The 19,589-nt window shown below is 51.6% G+C and overlaps 4 protein-coding genes across 5 annotated transcripts in view; 3 read left to right on the top strand and 1 right to left on the bottom strand.

Annotated features, from left to right (window-relative positions):
* The window catches only part of LOC104565197 (ubiquitin-conjugating enzyme E2 R2), a 49,539-nt gene extending 47,594 nt beyond the window's left edge, over positions 1-1,945 (top strand). The window contains exon 5 of the mRNA XM_088520169.1: positions 1,003-1,945. Within this exon, the coding sequence (XP_088376295.1) occupies positions 1,003-1,222 (220 nt within the window). The 3' untranslated portion in view covers positions 1,223-1,945. The remainder of the gene's footprint in view (positions 1-1,002) is intronic.
* Positions 1,946-6,679: 4,734 nt separating this feature from the next.
* LOC104567754 (ubiquitin-associated protein 2-like) overlaps positions 6,680-19,589 on the bottom strand; it is a 232,068-nt gene continuing 219,158 nt past the window's right edge. For both annotated transcript variants that reach the window (XM_088520166.1, XM_088520167.1), the window contains exons 22-28: positions 13,194-13,272; positions 11,589-11,803; positions 10,735-10,834; positions 10,543-10,650; positions 8,996-9,063; positions 7,711-7,902; positions 6,680-6,815 (exon numbers count right to left, since the gene is read on the bottom strand). In XM_088520166.1, the coding sequence (XP_088376292.1) occupies positions 6,720-6,815; positions 7,711-7,902; positions 8,996-9,063; positions 10,543-10,650; positions 10,735-10,834; positions 11,589-11,803; positions 13,194-13,272 (858 nt within the window). In that variant the 3' untranslated portion in view covers positions 6,680-6,719. The remainder of the gene's footprint in view (positions 6,816-7,710; positions 7,903-8,995; positions 9,064-10,542; positions 10,651-10,734; positions 10,835-11,588; positions 11,804-13,193; positions 13,273-19,589) is intronic.
* On the top strand, positions 15,332-16,048 carry LOC148595638 (interferon-like). Its single transcript, XM_088520198.1, has one exon. It carries the CDS (start codon positions 15,332-15,334, stop codon positions 16,046-16,048), a length of 717 nt encoding a protein of 238 aa, XP_088376324.1.
* On the top strand, positions 18,842-19,573 carry LOC148595637 (interferon-like). The gene has a single exon (XM_088520197.1). The coding sequence runs from the start codon at positions 18,842-18,844 to the stop codon at positions 19,571-19,573; it is 732 nt and encodes a 243-aa protein (XP_088376323.1).

The raw sequence follows: 19,589 nt of genomic DNA, 5'->3' as shown, positions 1-19,589 counted from the left end.
CACTCGTGAATCATAATCTTGTCCCTTCAGTTCGAAGGAGTATCAGCAGGATTTGGCAAGCGCTGTGAACCTGGGTTTGATTAGCTCGAAGCACGGCACAGTTTTTACTGGCCTCTGCTCAGAAGCCAATAGCTTATGGGGGGTTGGAAGGAAGGAAAACTTCATCCTGTGTGGCTGTGGAAGCACAGACGAGTGCTGCCCTTACTTTTAATGCAGCAGGTCATGCTTGCCTGGCAAAAGACCACATCTGTGCTGATGCAACTGTTGGACATGTTGGACCAACAGGTACCTGTTGGTTGTTGGCCTGGTTGTGCAAGGAGCCTCCCTGGGAGATTATCTTAATGCTGCTTGAGGGGACTGGCTTCAGCAGAGCTGGGGTTGTTGCATAAACCTGAGTATGGCAGCCTGTTCCTGAAGAGCAGGCGGAGGGGTGGCGGGATGGGCTGCCCTCTGCTGCTTGCTGTGGCAGCTGGGTGCTGTGAGGAGCGGCTCCTGACATGCTGCTGCTGCCCCGATGTGACAGGAGGCTCCATGTCCTGCTGGCCATAGCTAAGTCTAGGGGCTGCCGTGGGCTCCTGGGGCATACAGGTGCCAAATGCTGGTGGGAAGCTCCACTCTGACCAGAGCGGGGTACTTGTTAGCGGTGAGGAAGGCTGTTGGATTATCTCCAAAGCCGCCTCAGGTAGCTCATCTTGGGGAAGCCCCTGAGCACCCCTTCCATGGTGAGGCAGCTTGTGTGAGGGAAGGGACTCTCTGCCCTGGCAGGTCTACCAGATCCCTGTGCAGTGACTTCATGTGCTGCCACCTGCCTGGAGCGTGCCCGAGTGCGGGCCTGTGGGAACCGAACCCCATGACAGAATCGTGTGTGGCCAGCCCCTGTCCTGGCTCTGAGCTGTTGGGGGCATTGGGCTAGGGGCGAGCTGCAGTGGGGGAGGTGGCGAGTGGAGCTGTGCCACGGCTGGAGGCAGCTGCCATCACGCTGCTCCGTCCTCCTTCCCGCAGGAAACAGGTTTTGGCGACTAAAGCTGAGGCAGAGAAGGATGGCGTGAAGGTCCCCACTACGCTGGCAGAGTACTGCATCAAAACTAAAGTGCCTTCCAATGACAACAGTTCGGATTTGCTTTACGACGACTTGTACGACGACGACATTGACGACGAAGATGAGGAGGAGGAAGACGCCGACTGTTACGATGATGACGATTCTGGCAACGAGGAGTCGTGACCTGCTCCCTCAATGCCCCTGTACTGCCCTGCCGACTCAGGCCAGAAGGGAGCAGCGGTAACCTAGCAGCAGTCCAGCAAAAAAGTGTGGGGGGGGGATCAACAAACTCTTGTCTCCTGCTGTCTCCTGTTGTATGGATCTGTTTGCTCCTTTTTTATGGACCTCTTAGAGACCCTCCACAGAATGTCTGAATTCTTGCATTCTTAACCCTTTCATCACTGTATTATGATTTCTTTTTTAAAAAGAAACTCCCCTTTTCACTTCTCTACGAAACGCTCACAGCGAAACAGGTTTGCTCGCGTTTAGATTTTTTTGGAATTAAATACAGTCTTGCATTGAGATGTTTAATGTATTTAAAGCTGGAACAAACCCATTGGAAGCTGGGGATTTTTGGGAGCTCAAGTGCTGCATTTACAGGGAAGACAAAAAAAAAATATCCACACAAAGCAAATTGCCAAGGTTTAGCTGCTCCATTTACAATAATAGCGTGTGTACATTCGTTTAGCCTTGTGGTGGTGGCTTTTCCTTTTTAAGGTGTGGGGCAGAGAGTGTAAAGCTACTGTGTGTTGAGCTTGATGGGATGTTACTGAAAGGTACAGTATTCCTTTTTGGCCTGCTCAGGTTAGGAGGTAGGTGGCCCTTGGAGACTTGGAGGGCACAATCAGCTTTGTCTTTGAAAAAGGTTTGTGATATGAACCCTGAAATAAACACTTAACTCTTCACCTCTGTAAAACTGAGCCCTCGGTTGCTATTTATTTTTTGATTTTTTTTTTTTTTTTTCCTTCAGCCTTGATTGGGGTTGGAGTGAGCATGGGTGAGTGTTGCGGATAGCTTCGCCCAGCAGTGTTCCCTGCTGCCACATGAGCCTCCCTCAGAGATGGCATTCAGGCTGCCTGGTTTTGGGACAGACTGACAGGAGCTCCAGCTTCCCACCCCTGCTAGTTGCCCCTGCTTTCCTGCAGCTGCATCCCCCCTTCTTACTGTAGCCTTTCCTGCTCGTGTGGCCCAGTTTTGCTGCTCAGGAATGTGGGCAAGAGTCACTCTTCTTGTGACCGTGGCTGGAGGCAGGGAAGCATGAGGCTCCTCTCCTGGCTTCAGGGCCTGGGCAGAGGTGTGAGGGGGACTCTCCTGCAGCCCCAGGCTGCGCTGTGGGGCAAGGATGTCCTGCAGACCCCCAGGTAGAAGGAGTGGAAAGACCAAGGCCTGGAAGAAGCCAGGGTTGTTAGGGCTTGACAGGCACTGGGCCTTCAGCTTGATCCCCTGCATGTTCCTAGGCCCTCATAGTAAACCCTGTGGGCTCCCTTCCCTCTTGGGCATGGGGCGGGGGGGGGCCTCCTGCGTGCTCGTTTCTGCAGATCCTACTGCCTCCAACTCATGGCACCCTGACCCTTTGCACTGCGCTCTGGTGGCTGTGGCCTTGGCTCCTCCTTCCCATGAGCCCTTGATGAGCAGCCAGCCCCTCCTGCGTGGCTGGGCACGGGTGCTGTCAGGCCGCTGCAGTGGGATGAGTTGGAGCCTTGGCGGTGTCCCCACCTGGGTGCGAGGCTGGTGCTGGCGTGAGTGGCTGCCCACACCTCCCCTCTCTGGGGGATGTTGCTGCTGCTCCAGCTGCGCTGCCCTCGGCGCTTGCGGCGCTGGGAGCGACCGCAGGCCCAGGGCCCCTCCTGGCTTGGGGCACGGCCGAGGTGGCCCCAGGCCCTGGGCAGGGGCTCAGCCTCGAGCCCTGATGCAGGGAGCAGAGGGGGCGGCGGCGCAGGGGGGACAGCAGCGCTTTTTGGTGTGTTCGGCCCGTGTACTGAAGGGCAGCGGTGCTGAGGTGGAGCCCTCAGGGAGGGCAGCCCGGGACTCCCTGTGTGGGGCTGCCCTCCTCCTGCAGGTTACACCAAGTAACAGCAGGGCCTCCCCCACCAGTCGCCTGCTGTGTGCGGCTCCGCTCGGGCTCCGTGGGAGCTGGTGTGTCCTCCCGGGCTGCCAGGAAGGGGTGACTTGGCCTCCAGCGCGCGGAGCCTGCAGCCCCAGCACCGCTGGCCCTCCTGCCATCCTGCATGGGGACAGCATCCTGTCCCACGGGAAGCACCGGCTTGGGCGAGCAGCAAGGGATGTGTCCTGGGATAGTAGCTCCTGCTCTCGGGGCCTCTTGTGTCCTGCAGGGAGACAAACCTGCAGCTTTTTGTGGGGGGGGTGTGTGTGGAAGGGAAGAAGCAGCTACCGCAGCCCTGACAGTGCGGAGGGCTTGGTTTGAAAGGAGGATACTGCATCTTTCAGGAGTGACCGTGTACTTTTGGCCATCCTCACTGTATACTCTCCAATGACTTGTATTTTTCAAGCTTGATGTTGTAAGAAAGATGCATTATCATGACTCTTCTGTTATCCTTTTTTTTTTTTTTAAAAAAAGGCCCCCCCCCAAAAAAAAAAAAAAAAAAAAACCCAAAAAACTATTTTGAGATGAGAGCTCCTGCATTAACCAGACTAATTCCCCTCCCACTCAACCATCCCTTGCGGTGTCATTGCTTGTTGACTTGCTGGTTTCCTTTTTTTTTTTTTTTTTTTTTTTTTTTTGGAGATACAAACTAAAATGTGTTTTTTGAAACTTAATATTTAAGAGATTGAGGAAAAATGTTTACCTTATCTGTGCATTCTTTCTCATTCCCATTTTCCTGTCTCAACCAATATTAGCGTTTACATTTGCAACTGTTGCTCCTCTCCTGCCCCCCCCCCCCGCCCCTCCACTTCAGATGCAGTTTTCAACCATTCTGAAACCAGCAGGGTACACTAGATTTCTTAGTAGATTTCTTAGCTGAACTCCCAGATGTTTTTCTTTCTCTCGCTTTTTTTTTTTTTTTAGTATAATTCTGGTAAATTAACTGATGCATTTTTTTGTGTTGTCTCTCCCTTCAGTAGTTATATTTTGTCTTTTCTGCACATCTGTCTACTAATAAAAATGTGAAATAAAAATAGCCCTGGATTGTTACTTCCCTGTTAATTGGGCTGATTTGCATGGGTTATTTAAGGCTTTGAATAGCAGCGATCTCAAGGCAGGCTCTGCATTGCATATTGATCTTTCAGTGCAGTACCAGGATTGTGCAGAGAGGTATTAAAAAAAAAAAAAAAAAAAAAAAAAAAAAGAGGGAGTGGGATAGAAATTTCTGATTCTGTCCTAAGGAACAAACTGCTTTAATCCACGTGCCAATGCCAAGAGCTCCTGGCTCTTCCCTATCGTCCTTCCCAGCCTTCCGAGGGCCTGGGGGAGGAAGGGCTGGGGAGGTCTGACCTCCCCCATGGGACCACGCAGGCTGCCGGCTCAGGGAGGGGTATCAGACCACCCCCCCCACACACACCCAGGGCCTTTCTGCAAGGGAAAGAGCCCACAAGTGGCGCTGGAGACCAGGCACGGAGCTGGGGAAGGTCTCGGAGCTTGTACAGAAACCTGCTCTAAGCTGAATCTAGGACGTGGCTCCTTTTTTAGTGCCACCAGGAAACCCACCTCTTGCTAGTGCCCTGTTCCCTGCAAGACGGATATTTTAGGAGGTTTTCTGCAGTGAGGGGGTGCTGCAGTTGGGCTAAAATTAGCAGGAAGGAGGCCTGTTGTCTGTTAAGCCGTACACGATGCACGTAGTAGTTAGATATGCAGCTACTGCTGCGCTCATCCCTTCTGCTGTCAAGCTCGACGGCAATGCTGGAGGGAGGGCGGTTGGAGGAAAACTTGGCAGCTTCTCAACAGCTGAGAAAAAGGCTGGAGGTTAAAGCTTCAGAAGTAGCAAAAGCTGCTTGCAAGAGGTTGTGGCCGTAGCCGGAATGGCAGAACCTGCACAAGCTGCTTCTGGGGCAGCAGGCACTGCCCACACACTCAGCCCTGCTCTGTGTCACCAAGTTCAGCTCTGAGGCACTAGCTCCAATATCAAAGGGGCTTGGGGCCTCCAGGACCAACAAGCTGAGAGAAGAAACGGATGCAAAAGAAACCTGCCTTAGCAGTGGGCAGGAGGATGGAAAACATCCTGTTTAGCTTGAGCTGTAGAGGAAGGGACAAAGGGAAACTTGCTTGTATGTGTGAGGTGTTTGAAAAAAAAAAAACCACTAACCCCCTTCACCAGGAATAAAGCTCATGGTGCGGGGGAGCAGCTCTGAGCGCAGGTAACAGAGGTGGGCTCGGTGCAAGCCCTGGGGCAGCAGCGCTGCTAGGTGAGCACAGCCGCCTCAGCTCCTGCTGCTCCCGGCCCGGCTGCTCGCACTCACCTGGGCGCTTCCTTCTGCATCCCGCGCAGGCTCCGCTCCTGCTTTTCCCACCCCGTCGGGAACAGCGGCCCTTGGCTGCTTCCCGGCCACGAGGGGCAAAGCGGGAGGCTGCAAAGGCAGAACTGCTCCTGGGGCCTTGGAAAATGCAGACAAACACCAGTGATATGCTCAGACCTTTATTAGGTGGAGTAAGGGCTAAAAAGAAATGAAACTCCTACAACATTCACCGCACTGGTGTAGGACAAGAAGGACCAGGAGATGCCTCCATAGTCTTTGTTTTAGAACAAAAGTGGGGAGGGGACGGGTGACGTTCATAGCCAGGAGCTTCGGCTGTCCTGGGCAGGGTGGCTCAGGGCAAAAAGAGGTACAAGACACAGCTTATACTTTTATTTATGAAACCGCTACATAGGTTTTTTTTTTTTTTTTTTTTTTTTTTTTTTTTTTGTCTCTAATGATGCAGAGGAGGTTTTGGGTCACACTGAGCTGTCCAAAGTCTCTTGCTAGAGAAAGAAACAAACAAAAAAAACCCCGTCTTTTTATTTAGAAATTGAAAAATAAAAAGGTGAGGCTGCAGCTCAGGGCCACCAAACTGCCCATGAGAGTTCATCTTCCACAGCAGAAGGGAGGGGGAGACAAAAGAAAAGGGAAGGACCACAAAACACTTTTTTTTTTCTTTTTAGAGTAACAGTTATACTGGGGGGGTGGAGGCAGAAATTAAACCAACAGGACACATCTCCATTCTTCTTTTTTTTTGGAGGGGCCAGGCCTCCTTATTCGCCTGAATTTAGAACTGCTTTAAAAAAAATGGGCTCCAGCTCCAATAGAAGCGGTGCAGTTTGTCTTTGACAGAGTTAAGTCCACAGAGCTTAAAAAAAAAAATCAATCAAACAAGGAAAGATGCCCTGGTACAGATGGGAAATGAATAATTATTTTCCCTACAAAGAAAATATAACAGGCTGCAAGATGCAGAAAACCACATTTAGGCTCTATTACATTTACAAATACATACATAAATATATTACATACAACAGCAACTCAAAGAGGAAGCGGGCGAGTCACACAGAGGATGGCTGGCTGGCTGCAGTTCTCCCCGCACAGACGTTTGGCTGAGCAGTTATTCTTCCCTAATAGTTCCAGGAATGGGCTTCGGCTTTTCTTTTCTTCTTTTTTTTTTTCTTCTCTCTTTTTCTTTCTTTCTTTTTTTTTTTTTTTTAAATTTCCTCCTCCTTTCATTTCATTCTCTCCCCCCTCCCCGGTTCCGGATTTAGTTTGTCCAGTATGGAGAAGTGCCATAGGCGGTTTTGGTAGCCTGAGACTTTTGCTGCATGGTGCTGGGTTGATTGCGCTGGCCAGATCCACCCTAGGAACGGAAGAGCACAGAGACGCGGCCGTCAGGGCCCTGGTGCAGCGGAGGCGGCGCTGACACTGCCAGGGTCACCCAGGCTCCGTGGGGCCACTTCTGCTCCTCCTCAACAGCTCCAACTCTCACAGCCCAAGACAAACGGCTGCCACAGAGGACAAGGGGGAGCATCATCACCCCCCCCGTTATCTGGGACGAGTCAGTCCTGGAGAAGGAGTCCGCGGAGCCCCGGCTCCAGGCTGGACACATGGATTTTGCCAGCACCTTCACTGCGGAGGGTGACAGCCACCTTCCGGAGGACTATGGAGATGGTGGAAGCCTAGGGGATAAAAACCTGCCCTCTGTCAGAAGACAATTTCTCTGTGTAATGTTGCCAGAGGCCTGGGATCACAAGGGAGAACAGCAGGCCTGGGGACTGGCAAGGAGCTTTCTCAAGGTGAGTGAAGACAACACACCAGACAAAGATGTCAAACGTTCTGCACAGAAGTCATTCCTACTTCTGGACTCAAAGGCAGAACACTGTGTTTTTCAGGGAACGCTATTATAGAGAGGAAGGCAAATGTAAAGGGCAGCGAAACCAAACCAGAAATAGGAGCTGACACACAATTTGCAAGGGGACGCTTGCTTTTTTTCCAGACTTACAGTGCAAGTGTTTGAATCCCTGTTCTTCATGTCCTGGTCACGGAAAGGCTGCCTCAGCTTCACCCACCGCTGCCCATGTGTGTCTGTGCCCACGTCAGAGGAGCCTCCCTCCCATGAGCCCCCAGCCCACAAGCAGCCTGCAGTCACTAGCAAGGCACCTTCCCAAAGAGCAAAGCGCAGAGCAGCAGCCTTGGGGGTAGGCAGGACCAATCTGCACTCAGGCACTGTGCAAGGGCGGAGGGGGCTGACTCACCTGCCCATCCTGTTGAAGATGATGATGCAGCATCTGGGAATGAGGCTGCTGATGCGCAGGCAGGATATGGAGAAAAGGGGCTGGAGCGTAACCCGGGGCAGCACCAGGGTTCAGGGGCCCAGTGGATCCGAGGGCCGAGGGCAGGCTGAAGGGGGGCGGTGTGCCAGCGTGGAATCCCTGTTTGTCAAACGTCTGCACGGGAGGCAATGGAGAGCTCATGAGAGACTTGTGCGAGCAGCCCCCCGGTGACCAAACAAGAACAAGAGCGGCCTGAACACCTGAACACAGACCACTTGAACCTTTTGTCAACCCTGTGAGCAAGCCAAGTCAGATCGAATACCTGCGAGCACTTCAACAGATCCGTTTCAGATCCTGTTCTCACCCTTATTATTGCTCTAATGCCTGGAACTTTTCTAATTCTTCTATTTCATTTCCACAGCTACTGTGTTCCTTTTTTTGACCTTGACCTCCTTCTACTCAGTGGGACACAGAGGATAGAGTCTCCTGAAATCAGGCCCTTCGCTCATCATGGGGGCTCAGGCTGGAATTACTCAACCTGGTCACAGCTGCCCAGCAAGAACACAAGAAGAAATTCCAGCAAGAACTTTGTTCCCTGTGGCCAAAGCTTCACACTGGTGCCAAGAGGTGTGTGAGAGAGGCCGCAGCATCCTACCCACAGGCACAGATCACAGCCAAGATATCGCATGGGGCTCATTTCCCACTACAAAGGGTGCAAAGAGCCAGTCCTCCGAAGTGGGAGGAAACGGCAGCTGGATGCAACCCCGCTGCTTGTCAAGGGCTCTCTGCATCGCCTGGCAAACCCCAGCACAGCCACAGCCACCAGACGGCCACAGGCCGCAGGCTGCCCATGGTGCCCATCACGGACCCACAGGTGACAGGGGTGGGCCCTGCTTCTTGGTCTCTCTGCAGAGAAGCAAAAGGCCTCTTAAGTTGGTGGCTCTGGGACTAAAAATGCTTTTCCCATTTGATTTGCACCCAGGGTACAGCATATACAGGGTGACAGCACAGAAAGCTCTGCCTGCACCAGCAGCACCCCCCTTCAGGAGTTGATGCGGAAAGGCTGGTGGGATGGAAGATGGGACTTCTCCCTAAAACCAAATTGAGCAAGTGTAAATAAATAAATAGAAAAATCTGCCGCCTACAGGATGAACAGGCCTGGGAATTGCTCCTGTCTGCCATAGGGGAAGTCCTGCAGAGTTGCCAGTGAGCAGGGAACCATCAGCTTGGCCTCAGGCCAGGGGGAGGAGGGTTCAGCATTCCTCACCTGTGTCTTGTTATAGACTGAGCCACTGATATCAGGCACACCTGTGTTACTTGAGGTCACAGAAACACCTGGAAAACAAAAAGCCACTGACAATGAGAAAGCCAAATGCCACCTGACTTGAACCTTGTGCTTGCTTTGCTGCGGGCACCTCAGGGGGATGGACCTTCATTCTTGGTCCCTGCACCTCATGCTCTACTGGGCTGGCTTTTCTGTGCTCCCAGACCTGCAGCACCGCACACAGGAATACAGAAAAGGGCTCAAATCTTCACTCTCCATCCAATGCAAAGCAGGGAACCAGGCCCCTGGACTAAGTCATCCATGTCTACAGGCAGATTACAGCTTGGATTCAAACACACTTTACTGGGCAGCAGCTGGATGCATAGAACACTCATTTAGTTCAAGAAAAGCCATTTTCCCCCTAGGATTAGAAACACATTTGGCTCTATTACAGAATTCAAGACCTTTCCAGTAGCTGAATTTCATTGCTTAATGCGCATCTGCCACACATCTGTGCTTTTGTACTTCTGCAACATGCAGAAGGGTGAGGTCTGCAATGCTCCTTCACCCATAGGGAATTAAATTTTACCACAGATTAAGGTTGGCTTCCACCTGGATCACCTGGTGCCACAATAAGCTCAGAAACAGTCACTTTCTAGCAAGGCGACTCTCAAGCTGGTCACTCCTGCTCTTATAAAGACCAGCTCTAATCATGTTACTTTGAAGAAAAGCAGTGGTTCCTCAATCAGAGGACTGGATTTGATGTCTGCACTGATATACGACTGTACCTTTCCTAGAAGGCAGCTCCTCTTTGCAGGCCACAGTTTGAGCAACTTTCAGTTGAAGACTTAGGTATTGTTCAGTACAGTTGGTGCTTCAAATGTACAGCACATACTTGGTCTTTGTTTAAGCCCCGGGATGAACTAGTTAGTGCTACGCAGTTTACTGTATATTTCTCAAGTCTAACCAGCATGTGCAGAATAAAGCTTGCATATAAGTTGTATAAATTCTTTAGCTTTTACAGTTACTAAGAAAACATTTCCAGGCATGAAACAATGCAATGAGTTATAGAGTGAACAGAGAGCAGCTGAAACAACAGCTTAGAGATGCGTGAACTGCCCTGCTCATTCCTAACACAGAGCTAACTCAGGTGCCTAATAACAATATCAAAATCCAGTCTCATTTGGCAGAGGACCATTTGAGCAGCAGTATCCGACTGCTCAGGGTCCAGTGACAGGGCACTGCTGCAGGACCACTGCTATTCACCAAACCCAAATTTTGGCAGAGGAAACAGTTCACCATTTCTCCCATGTGTGATTGTGAACAAAGCTGCATGTCAGCCACACGAATCCTTACGCAAAGTTCAGCCATTTGGTTTAGAAGAAACATTTGGGACATTAAAAAAGCATTTTGTATACGGGAGATGGAGAAACAGCGTGGATTTTGACCCTCTTTATAGCTGGCTGCTGTGCTGACTGCACAGCACTGGCAATGCTGGGAATGTGCCCTGCTTAATCCCACTCAGAGTGCCCTTGAGTCTCATGTGTTACCTTTCCCAGGTCCAGTGCCAGCAGATTTGTTTTGTGCTTGAGATGACCCACTGTAGCCTCCTTTGCTGTAATCTCCAGCTGCCGTTCCCTGCGTTAAGTCATCATAGCCTGCCGGTGTGTACAAGACAACGTGTTACAGAGTGCAAGCAGCTCTGCGGACGCACCGTTGGAGAGCATGGGAGAGAGCCGTACCTGCTCCGTAGCCGTGCTGCCCATAGCCACTCGCCTGCTGGAAGGGCGTCGAAGCTGTGTTCAGATTGACTCCGTGCTGCTTAGCCGATGCTGGAGGCACCTAGACAAAGAAGGGGAACAAAAGGCATTCCGACCGGGAAACAGGAGAAGCAAGCTCCGTCTGCCATCTAGTGGGGAAGGCTCCTTGGATTGGAAATGTGAAAACTGGAGCAGCTTTGGGATGTACCAAGCAGCACGGAGGAGGTGGCACTCGCTCTGCAAGCTGCAGCTTCCCACGGTGGCTCTGGGTAAGCCCTGGACTTCCTGCTGCCTGCGGCAAGAGTGCAAAGAACCCCCCGGCTTTGGTGTCAGCCACATCTCAGAAGAGGCCATGCATTTCTTTTGTGCATGTATAAAACCCAAGCAGCAAGTTCTTACCCATGAAGCAGAAAAGGGCCAGCCACAGCACTCACCATCCAGAATCAAACAAAACATCAGCCTGGAAAGTCCTGCTTGAGGCAGTTTCATAAAACACAATCCTACGAGGCCCTAAAATAGAGGCATCGACCCTTCTACCTTGAGCATCTGACTCAGCTTTGCACCTCCCTTTGACTCTCTGAAGGCTGCTATAAGGTTTAAGGAACACAATGACTCAATGAGTATAGTTCATATATACAGTAGCCTGGGTAGGAGTCCATAAATTCTAGCCTTTTATATTTCCTCTTTTCTTGGGGAAGGGATTGTGATTATCAGGCTTGCACAACAGTTTCGTTGGAAACCCCTTGCAAAACAGGGAAGATTTGGGTGGTCAGGACTGGACAGAGCAAAACCAGAGAAGCATAAAAAAGGATTATGGTTTCGGCTGTCATACTTACGAACATGGTTGGCCCATACTGGAATGCACTGGGTACTCCTGGCACACCAGCGTAATAAGGTAACCCAGTATAGCTGTATCCTGGGGGCAGGGTAGGGTTGAGGAAGGGCTGCTGAGTTGTATGATGAGTCTGCGTCTGGTTCTGCTGCGGCTGGGCTAGCGTGGTGGCAGGAGCAGGGGAGGCAGAATCCCCACGACCAAATTTTGTTACATCACCTGCAAAAGAAATAACTCATCAGAAAAACTATAAAAGTCACTCCCAAGAGGATCCTCCAAATCCAAATAAATAATGACAAAACAGACTCTGTCTTACACTTGAAAGACTACATGTTTTCACGAGAAGAGCTCTCCTGATCCCTCTACTCCTAACAGCCACGGTTGGCATTGCTTGTCTTGACAGAGAACTCTGTGGCATGGTTAATCCATCGATAGAGTGGAGGTATCAATACTTACCTCTCTGTCACAGACCGAGAAGATTCCTCACTGTTAGACCATTGCAGTAAAAACATGCTGAAAGCATAAGCATGGTAATAACCAAAGAGCAAATGGTTACTGGGTTAAAGCATGGCTTTCCTAAAGGTTAACCCAATTAGTTAAGCTTCATGGGCCGAGAGCAAGTTAGGTTTTACAGGCAACGACGGGCATATTTTGTCAATGTCTGTTTATTTGTCAAGCATGAGTAATTAGATGTCTGATTCCTCACACCACCAAAGGTCTGGAGACAGTAGCTGGAGGCCAGGAAAGCAAGGCTTGCATCGTGGGCCACCTTATTGAAGAAGTAGGAAGGGAAATTTGGTTATTAACCCCAAAGCAGCCTCCTGAGAGAGGTGAGTAACCAAGCAGAAAACTCCAACACACTTGCTTTTTTTGGCAGCCTAACGAAGTATCATATTCACTCCTTTTTAGGGAGATGGCATGTATCACATCTGTCTCATTCCTGCCCAATACTCCTTTTGTTAGCTGCCAACAAGATATGACAAATTTCAATAGCTGCAGTATGAGAACTGTATGGCTGCAATCAAATACCAGCAGGAGAAAACCACAAGCTGAAAATCCCAAAGGGAATTAATGTACTCTGTACAGGTGGATAATTGAAAGACATGCTTTGAGATGAGGACGGGGTTCTTAGACCACACATGCTTTTCGAAATTAAGTCCCTCAGGCTCAGGGAGGGAGTAGGGAGAGCCTGCTAAACTCAGCTCCTGGTAGAAATACAGAAGTGCAAAAGTAGCAACAACAAAGTAAGGGGAGCAGATGATAAAGGTCTGAAAGGGTCTATTCTAGGGGCAAAAAAAGGAAAGAACACTAGAAAGCTAGCTGAATTTCTAAAAAAGAAAAAAAAAGCAAGCTATGAAATGATCTTTATGTGCTTGGGAAAGGCACTAGACAAGACTGTCATTTATATTTTAAATATTTTTGCACTTGTTATCAAAGGCAATCAAATTGTCCAGTTTTACTCCCAGAAGGAGTCATGTACAAATTACCATCCAAAACTATAGAGGAAAATCCACATTAGCTGCTTGTAGACGGGACAAATGACTGCTCTTTCTGTAGTGGCTGATGATCTACATTTAAGTTACCATCATTGTCCCAAGACGGCACTCACCTGAGTACGGGTTGTTAGCAAGGCTCCCATCTCTGCCTGTTAAGGTTGCAGGAGCAGGGAATGTAATTCCATAGTAATCCTGAGACAGACAGAGAGCAAGAGAGAGAGACGGGGAGGGAGACACAGAGAGACAGACCGAGAGAGAGACCGGGAGAGAGAGAGAGACCGGGAGAGAGAGAGAGACCGGGAGAGAGGGACAGAGAGAGAGAGAGAGAACATCATTTATTAACAGTCAAAATCATAACAAAGTCAGTTCTTATGATAACTATATGGATAAAAAAATTAAAACAAAAAGAACATGAGACAAAGAACTACTTCAGGGATGCTTTTAATATCAACTACAAATTTGCTGTAGCTGTCGGTGCAGCTGGCCATATCCGTGTCACTTGTACGTCCCCAGGGGACACACACAGCCCTGCTCCCAGCTGAACCTGCAATGCGGAGAGCGGCAGCTGCATCTGTCAGCCTGGAACAGGGAGACCCCAGGGCTGTGGGGGCTCTGGCGTGGGCTTGGCAGAAGGGACCCCTCCAGCGGCAGCCCTTAGCACCACCCTTCTTATCAACTTCGTCTTATCAACTCCAGGATAAATCACTTGTCACAAAACAATCAAATTCTCTATCAAAAATCTTGTCAGAACTAAGTCACATTCTCTTCTCCTTTGAAAGAGCAGAGTCACAAAAGCAGATTTGGAGAAGAAATCTGAACAGGACCTTGTGGATATGAACTGGAAGGGACACACCAGCTTGTTTTTCCTATAGAAAGCGGAAAAAGCTTTAGCAAATCTGAGTGAGAATGGCAGTCTAAGAAATCCAGCTATTCTCATTGGCTCACAGATGGAAGAAAAGCAGTATTTAATTCACCAGTAGACCATATCCTTACCCTCAATCACACACACACACACACCCTCCCCTCATGAGAAAATCTGAATGCAGCTAATTGCTTTCCTGCGAACAGGCTTAAAGCTTGAAAGTATCAGAAAAGAGATAATTAGCTGTTTAAAGAATAATTTGCCCTTTAAAATGTGCTCTGTAGACATCTCTTGGCCCAACACACACACCTAGCTAACACAAATAGAATCAATACACTGATCGAGCTTATTGAGAAAGGAAACCCTGAAAAGTCAGGGGAAAACCACATTTGCGCTGTCAAAGCTCTGCTCCCTTTCTAGTGGAGCAGATCACTTTCACTTTGCACTCCAAGCACTTTCACTTTCTATATGTAAAGGATACCCAAACACCATCAAACTATTTTGCCACTCAAACAAGAAAGTCCCACCGGATCACTCCATTCAGCTTAACATGGCTGACATTCTAAACGAAGAACATAAACATTAGAAATAAAATAGAGGAAGGACATCAAATAATAAAAATATTTCAGGAAAACTCCTTAGCTAACTTTCTTCAGTTACTCACAAGTTCCACACACACACACAAAAAAAAAACACCATACCAATTTGCAGGATATTCTGAAAAACAAAAAACTGCTATACTAGCAAAGCTAAGGATGACAAATAAGCAACTGAAAACAACGGAAGTCAATAAAAATAAATAAGAGCAGTAAAGCATCTATTGATGCACAGCTTTGAGTAAAAAGACAGAAAACATAAGTAAGTACAAGGAAAATTGAAAGAAGTAGGCAAAAGAAAAAAAGTAGATATTATATATGGAAGGAATCCTGAGAAAAAAACCAGGGAAGACTGCTTACAACAATGAGGAAGTGAAAATACTTGAACACATTCCAAACACGGCTGTCCAGGCAGCCTCCGGCCCAAGCACTTACACAATCCACACAGAAAGAAAAGAGAACAATAGCTGGGCTTCCCCAAGAGGGTCTTCTCCCAGCAGCCAAACCAAAGCCCTGGGAAAGGGGAGGCCTCTCCCACCTTGCTAACATGGACACTGCATGGAAAAACTACAAGTGCCAAGTAGAAGTCATAATGAAAAGACTTAAAAACAAATGGAAAGGAAAACTGAAAACGGAAACAGGGAAATTCTCTACATCAAAAAGATGATGAAAGGAAAGATGGGGCACCCAATAAAGCTGCACACACAGCACACACTCAAGAACAGTGCTCGCCAGCACCACCAAGGCTCACCGGCCTCCCGCACGCCACTGCCGCACAACTCAACGCACCACCATGCCTGCGCTGCACCGCGCTCCCGGGCTCCTGCTTCTCCTGCCCGCTCTCGCCGCAGCCCTCGCCTGCACGAACCTCCGTACCCAACAGAGCACCTTCAACGCCGACAGCTTCCAGCTCCTGCGCACCATGGCTCCCAACCGCACCGTGCTCTGCCACCAACACAATGTACCCTTCTCCTTCCCGGACACCCTGGGAGCAGCCAGCCACCCTCAACAAGCCACCGCCACCATCCTTCTCATCCTCCAGCAACTCTTCAACACTCTCAGCCACGAAGGCATTCCTGACCACTGGGACCGCCAAGCACACCAGCAGCTTCTCAACAAGCTTCACCATCAAATCCACCAGCTCCAGGAATGCCTCACAGCCAGCACCGTGCTTTCTAAAAGCCAAGGGCCCCGCAACTCCCGCCTCGCCATCAACACATACTTCCGCCGCATCCGCGACTTCCTCCGCACGCACGGCCACAGCTCCTGCGCCTGGGACACGGTCCGCCTCGAAGTTCACACCTGCTTCCGACACATTGACAAGCTTACGCGCGCAATGCAAAACCCGGCAGCTCCCTCCCTACAAAGCCCAACCCGTCCAAACAGCAACCTCAGCACAAGGGAGAGCTCACCAAGCCACACGGGGCATCTCCAGCAAGGACTCGCCCTCACAGGCACCGCGCAGCCCTCCACCGCACGGGGCTCCAGCCCGCCACAGCAACAGGCGTGACGGCGCTCCGCCCCGCAGCACCGCAGCCCGCACACCCGCAGCACCCTGCACACTCCCTATGGCCACAGCGGCCAGGCCGCGCGGGTACCGCTCCACACGGACGTGCTGCGCAGGAAGGCACAGCGGGGAAGCGAGGGGAAAGGGGCCACCAGTCACTACCCACGGCGCTCCACGTTCCTGTCGGACTGCAGCCTCCTCCGAGGCACACGAAGGTCCCAATGGAAACCCAGGGAAGACTCGCACATGCCAAGGACTATTTATTACTAAATCTTATTTATTTATTTATTTATTTATTTATATGCCTGGTGGAAATAAAGACCTTTTGCACAATAAACAGTGGTCATCGCGATTAAATCTCGTGGGAAAACTCAACATCCCCAGATGTCGGGGCAGGGCAGGGACCATCCTCCCTCCTGCCACTCGCTCTGGGCAGGACCCTCTCTCAGACCAACAGGCCTCTTGGCCTGCCCTGCGCTGGCACAAGCAGGCGCGCCAAAAGCAGCCAGTGAGGAACACAAACCCGCAGCAAGAACCTGGGCACCAAGCAGGAGGCCAAGCACGGGAGAACCCTCCAAAGGCAGACGGGCAACACACCTGCAGCACGGCTGCTCCCATCCAACAAAGAGCCCAACACTGCAGCCCCGCACAACACTTGCCACCCCACCAGCACAAGACAGGCAGAGGCCTGCCAACTTCACCCACACAAGCCCCGACACACGCAGCCCTCTCCCACCAGGCCCACAGCCCTTCCTCTCTCAGGCCAGACAGTCACAGCAGCCTGCACCAACACGCGCAACAGGACACCTGCCCCGCACCAGGGCTCGCAACACAAACCAACACCGCGTCTCACCAGCCATTCGGCTCTCATGCCTCCAGCCCACCCCCACCCAAGTGTCCTGCGCTCCGCACACGACACTGCTCAGGGCTTCGCTGCCAAGGGCCTCCTCTCCTTCACTGCTCAGGCCCCTCACAAACAAACACCCTGCCACATCCACAACCCTCAACCTCAACACTGCCAGCCACCTCCTCGCCCTGCCTCACACCGCTTTGCACTCTGCCCCCACAACTCTCTCAAACCTACAGCCACACACTCACACCTTTACTCCACACCTCATAAAAAAGACACCCCATCGCAACCAGACCACTTCTGCACAGGACACAGGCTGCACAAACTGAGAGACAAGTAGAGGTGCCCTCATGTTACCACTTTCCCCAAACAAACCCCAAAGAGACAGACAAAACTCTACGAGGCCACCCAACACCTCCAGCTCACCTGCAATCACCACGGCCTCTCCAGCCTTCTCCTGCGCAGCCCAGAGCTCACACACCGGCCTGAGCAGGAGCTCAACTGGGGACACGCCTCGCACCACAGCCCATGTTCCTGTCGTCTTCCTTCATGCCAGCACTAACACAGCAAGCACCACTGTGCTGGCGCGCAAGGAGGAGCTCTCCGAGCCGCTAAGCCCACAGCGGCACAGCGACAGCACCCGACGCTACGAGTGCTGCCCACGCACCAGCAGCCCCCTCCAAACACCAGGCCCACCACCACAAACACCTCTGCCCAGAGACACAACGCACCCACACCAGGACAGCCCCAAGGGGAACACTCATTGCGCCTCCTCCCTCTACTCCAGCACCGCACACGCAGCACACACCGCACTGTCTGCTCGAGGGCAAGGCCACAACAGGCATGCGCTTCCACCACCTCATCAGCACTACCTACAAATTACTGCGGACGACTGTACAACGGGAGACTGCCTGCAGCTGTAAGGCAAGGGAACACACGGTACCAAAAAATCTCACTACGGAGCAAGACCCCTCTGAGAAACCAGAAAGCTCCATGCTGTCCGAGGAATCTCTTGAGGTACCTTCTACGATAAAATCTCCCCTCAACCTCCGCACGCGTGACCTTACAGCTCTCCTGAAGCAAAACATACAAGCACATATAGAAGATAAGGCCAGACTCTTGTCCCACACGAAAAAGGACACAAGGAGAACTAAGGGCACAAGGCAGAACCTGAGAGCATCAAAAACAACACAAACAGCATGAGTACTTTCACAATAAACTAACTCCAGAAGGAGAATTGGCAATGCCAATTGCAAATTGTGCAAATACTCATCCGGGGAGATGCTCAAAGAACAACTGGACAAGTTGCTCAGACACCTCCAGTGCAAACAGCCTCTGCAGCACGAGGCACCACATCCACCCCAGCCTTCTCCCAACATAGGGCACGCACCAAAACGCGCCGAGCACCAAGAGCTCTGAGACTCTAAGTCAGAAACAGCAAGAACGGCCAGCCGGAAAGCAGAACCAACACCAGGAAAGCCTGCACATTACATCAAGAAAGCAGCCTTGCCTTGGCGACGCACGGAAATACACCCGCACAAAGCGGACACGAGACCACAACGGCAAGGCGAAAGGGAAACCCGCAAACACACCTCCACCAGCACGGCTGCCACAAAGGCCATGGCCACAGTCCCCACACATACACACCAACACAACGCACTGCCTCGCCCAACTCCGCTCATCCCAACACAACCACCACAGCACCACGCAAGCACCACCGCCACCGCACAAGGCCACTTCCCTACAACACCGCAAAACCAAACGAACCAACAACCAAAACCGAAAACGGCAGCAGGAAACTCTTTGCAACTCGAAAATGACAAACGGAAAGATGCGGCACCCAATAAAGCCGCGCACACACCACACGCTCAAGCACAGCGCTCGCCAGCACCACCAAGGCTCACCGGCCTCCCGCACGCCACTGCCGCACAACTCAACGCACCACCATGCCTGCGCCCGCAACACCACGGCCCTGCCTGTGGCACCGCGCTCCCGGGCTCCTGCTTCTCCTGCCCGCGGCCCTCGCCTGCACCCACCTCCGCACCCAACAGAACACCTTCAACGCCGACAGCTTCCAGCTCCTGCGCACCATGGCTCCCAACCGCACCGTGCTCTGCCACCAACACAACGTACCCTTCTCCTTCCCGGACACCCTGGGAGCAGCCAGCCACCCTCAACAAGCCACCGCCACCATCCTTCTCATCCTCCAGCAACTCTTCAACACTCTCAGCAACGAAAGCATTCCTGACCACTGGGACCGCCAAGCACACCAGCAGCTTCTCAACAAGCTTCACCATCAAATCCACCAGCTCCAGGAATGCCTCACAGCCAGCACCGTGCTTTCTAAAAGCCAAGGGCCCCGCAACTCCCGCCTCGCCATCAACACATACTTCCGCCGCATCCGCGACTTCCTCCGCACGCACGGCCACAGCTCCTGCGCCTGGGACACGGTCCGCCTCGAAGTTCACACCTGCTTCCGACACATTGACAAGCTTACGCGCGCAATGCAAAACCCGGCAGCTCCCTCCCTACAAAGCCCAACCCGTCCAAACAGCAACCTCAGCACAAGGGAGAGCTCACCAAGCCACACGGGGCATCTCCAGCAAGGACTCGCCCTCACAGGCACCGCGCAGCCCTCCACCGCACGGGGCTCCAGCCCGCCACAGCAACAGGCGTGACGGCGCTCCGCCCCGC

This window comes from Tinamus guttatus, unplaced genomic scaffold, assembly GCF_059628265.1.
Source record: "Tinamus guttatus ecotype Peru unplaced genomic scaffold, ASM5962826v1 Tinamus_guttatus_pri_ptg000081l, whole genome shotgun sequence".
NCBI lineage: Eukaryota > Metazoa > Chordata > Aves > Tinamiformes > Tinamidae > Tinamus > Tinamus guttatus.
This window is presented reverse-complemented; position numbering and strand designations above follow the sequence as displayed.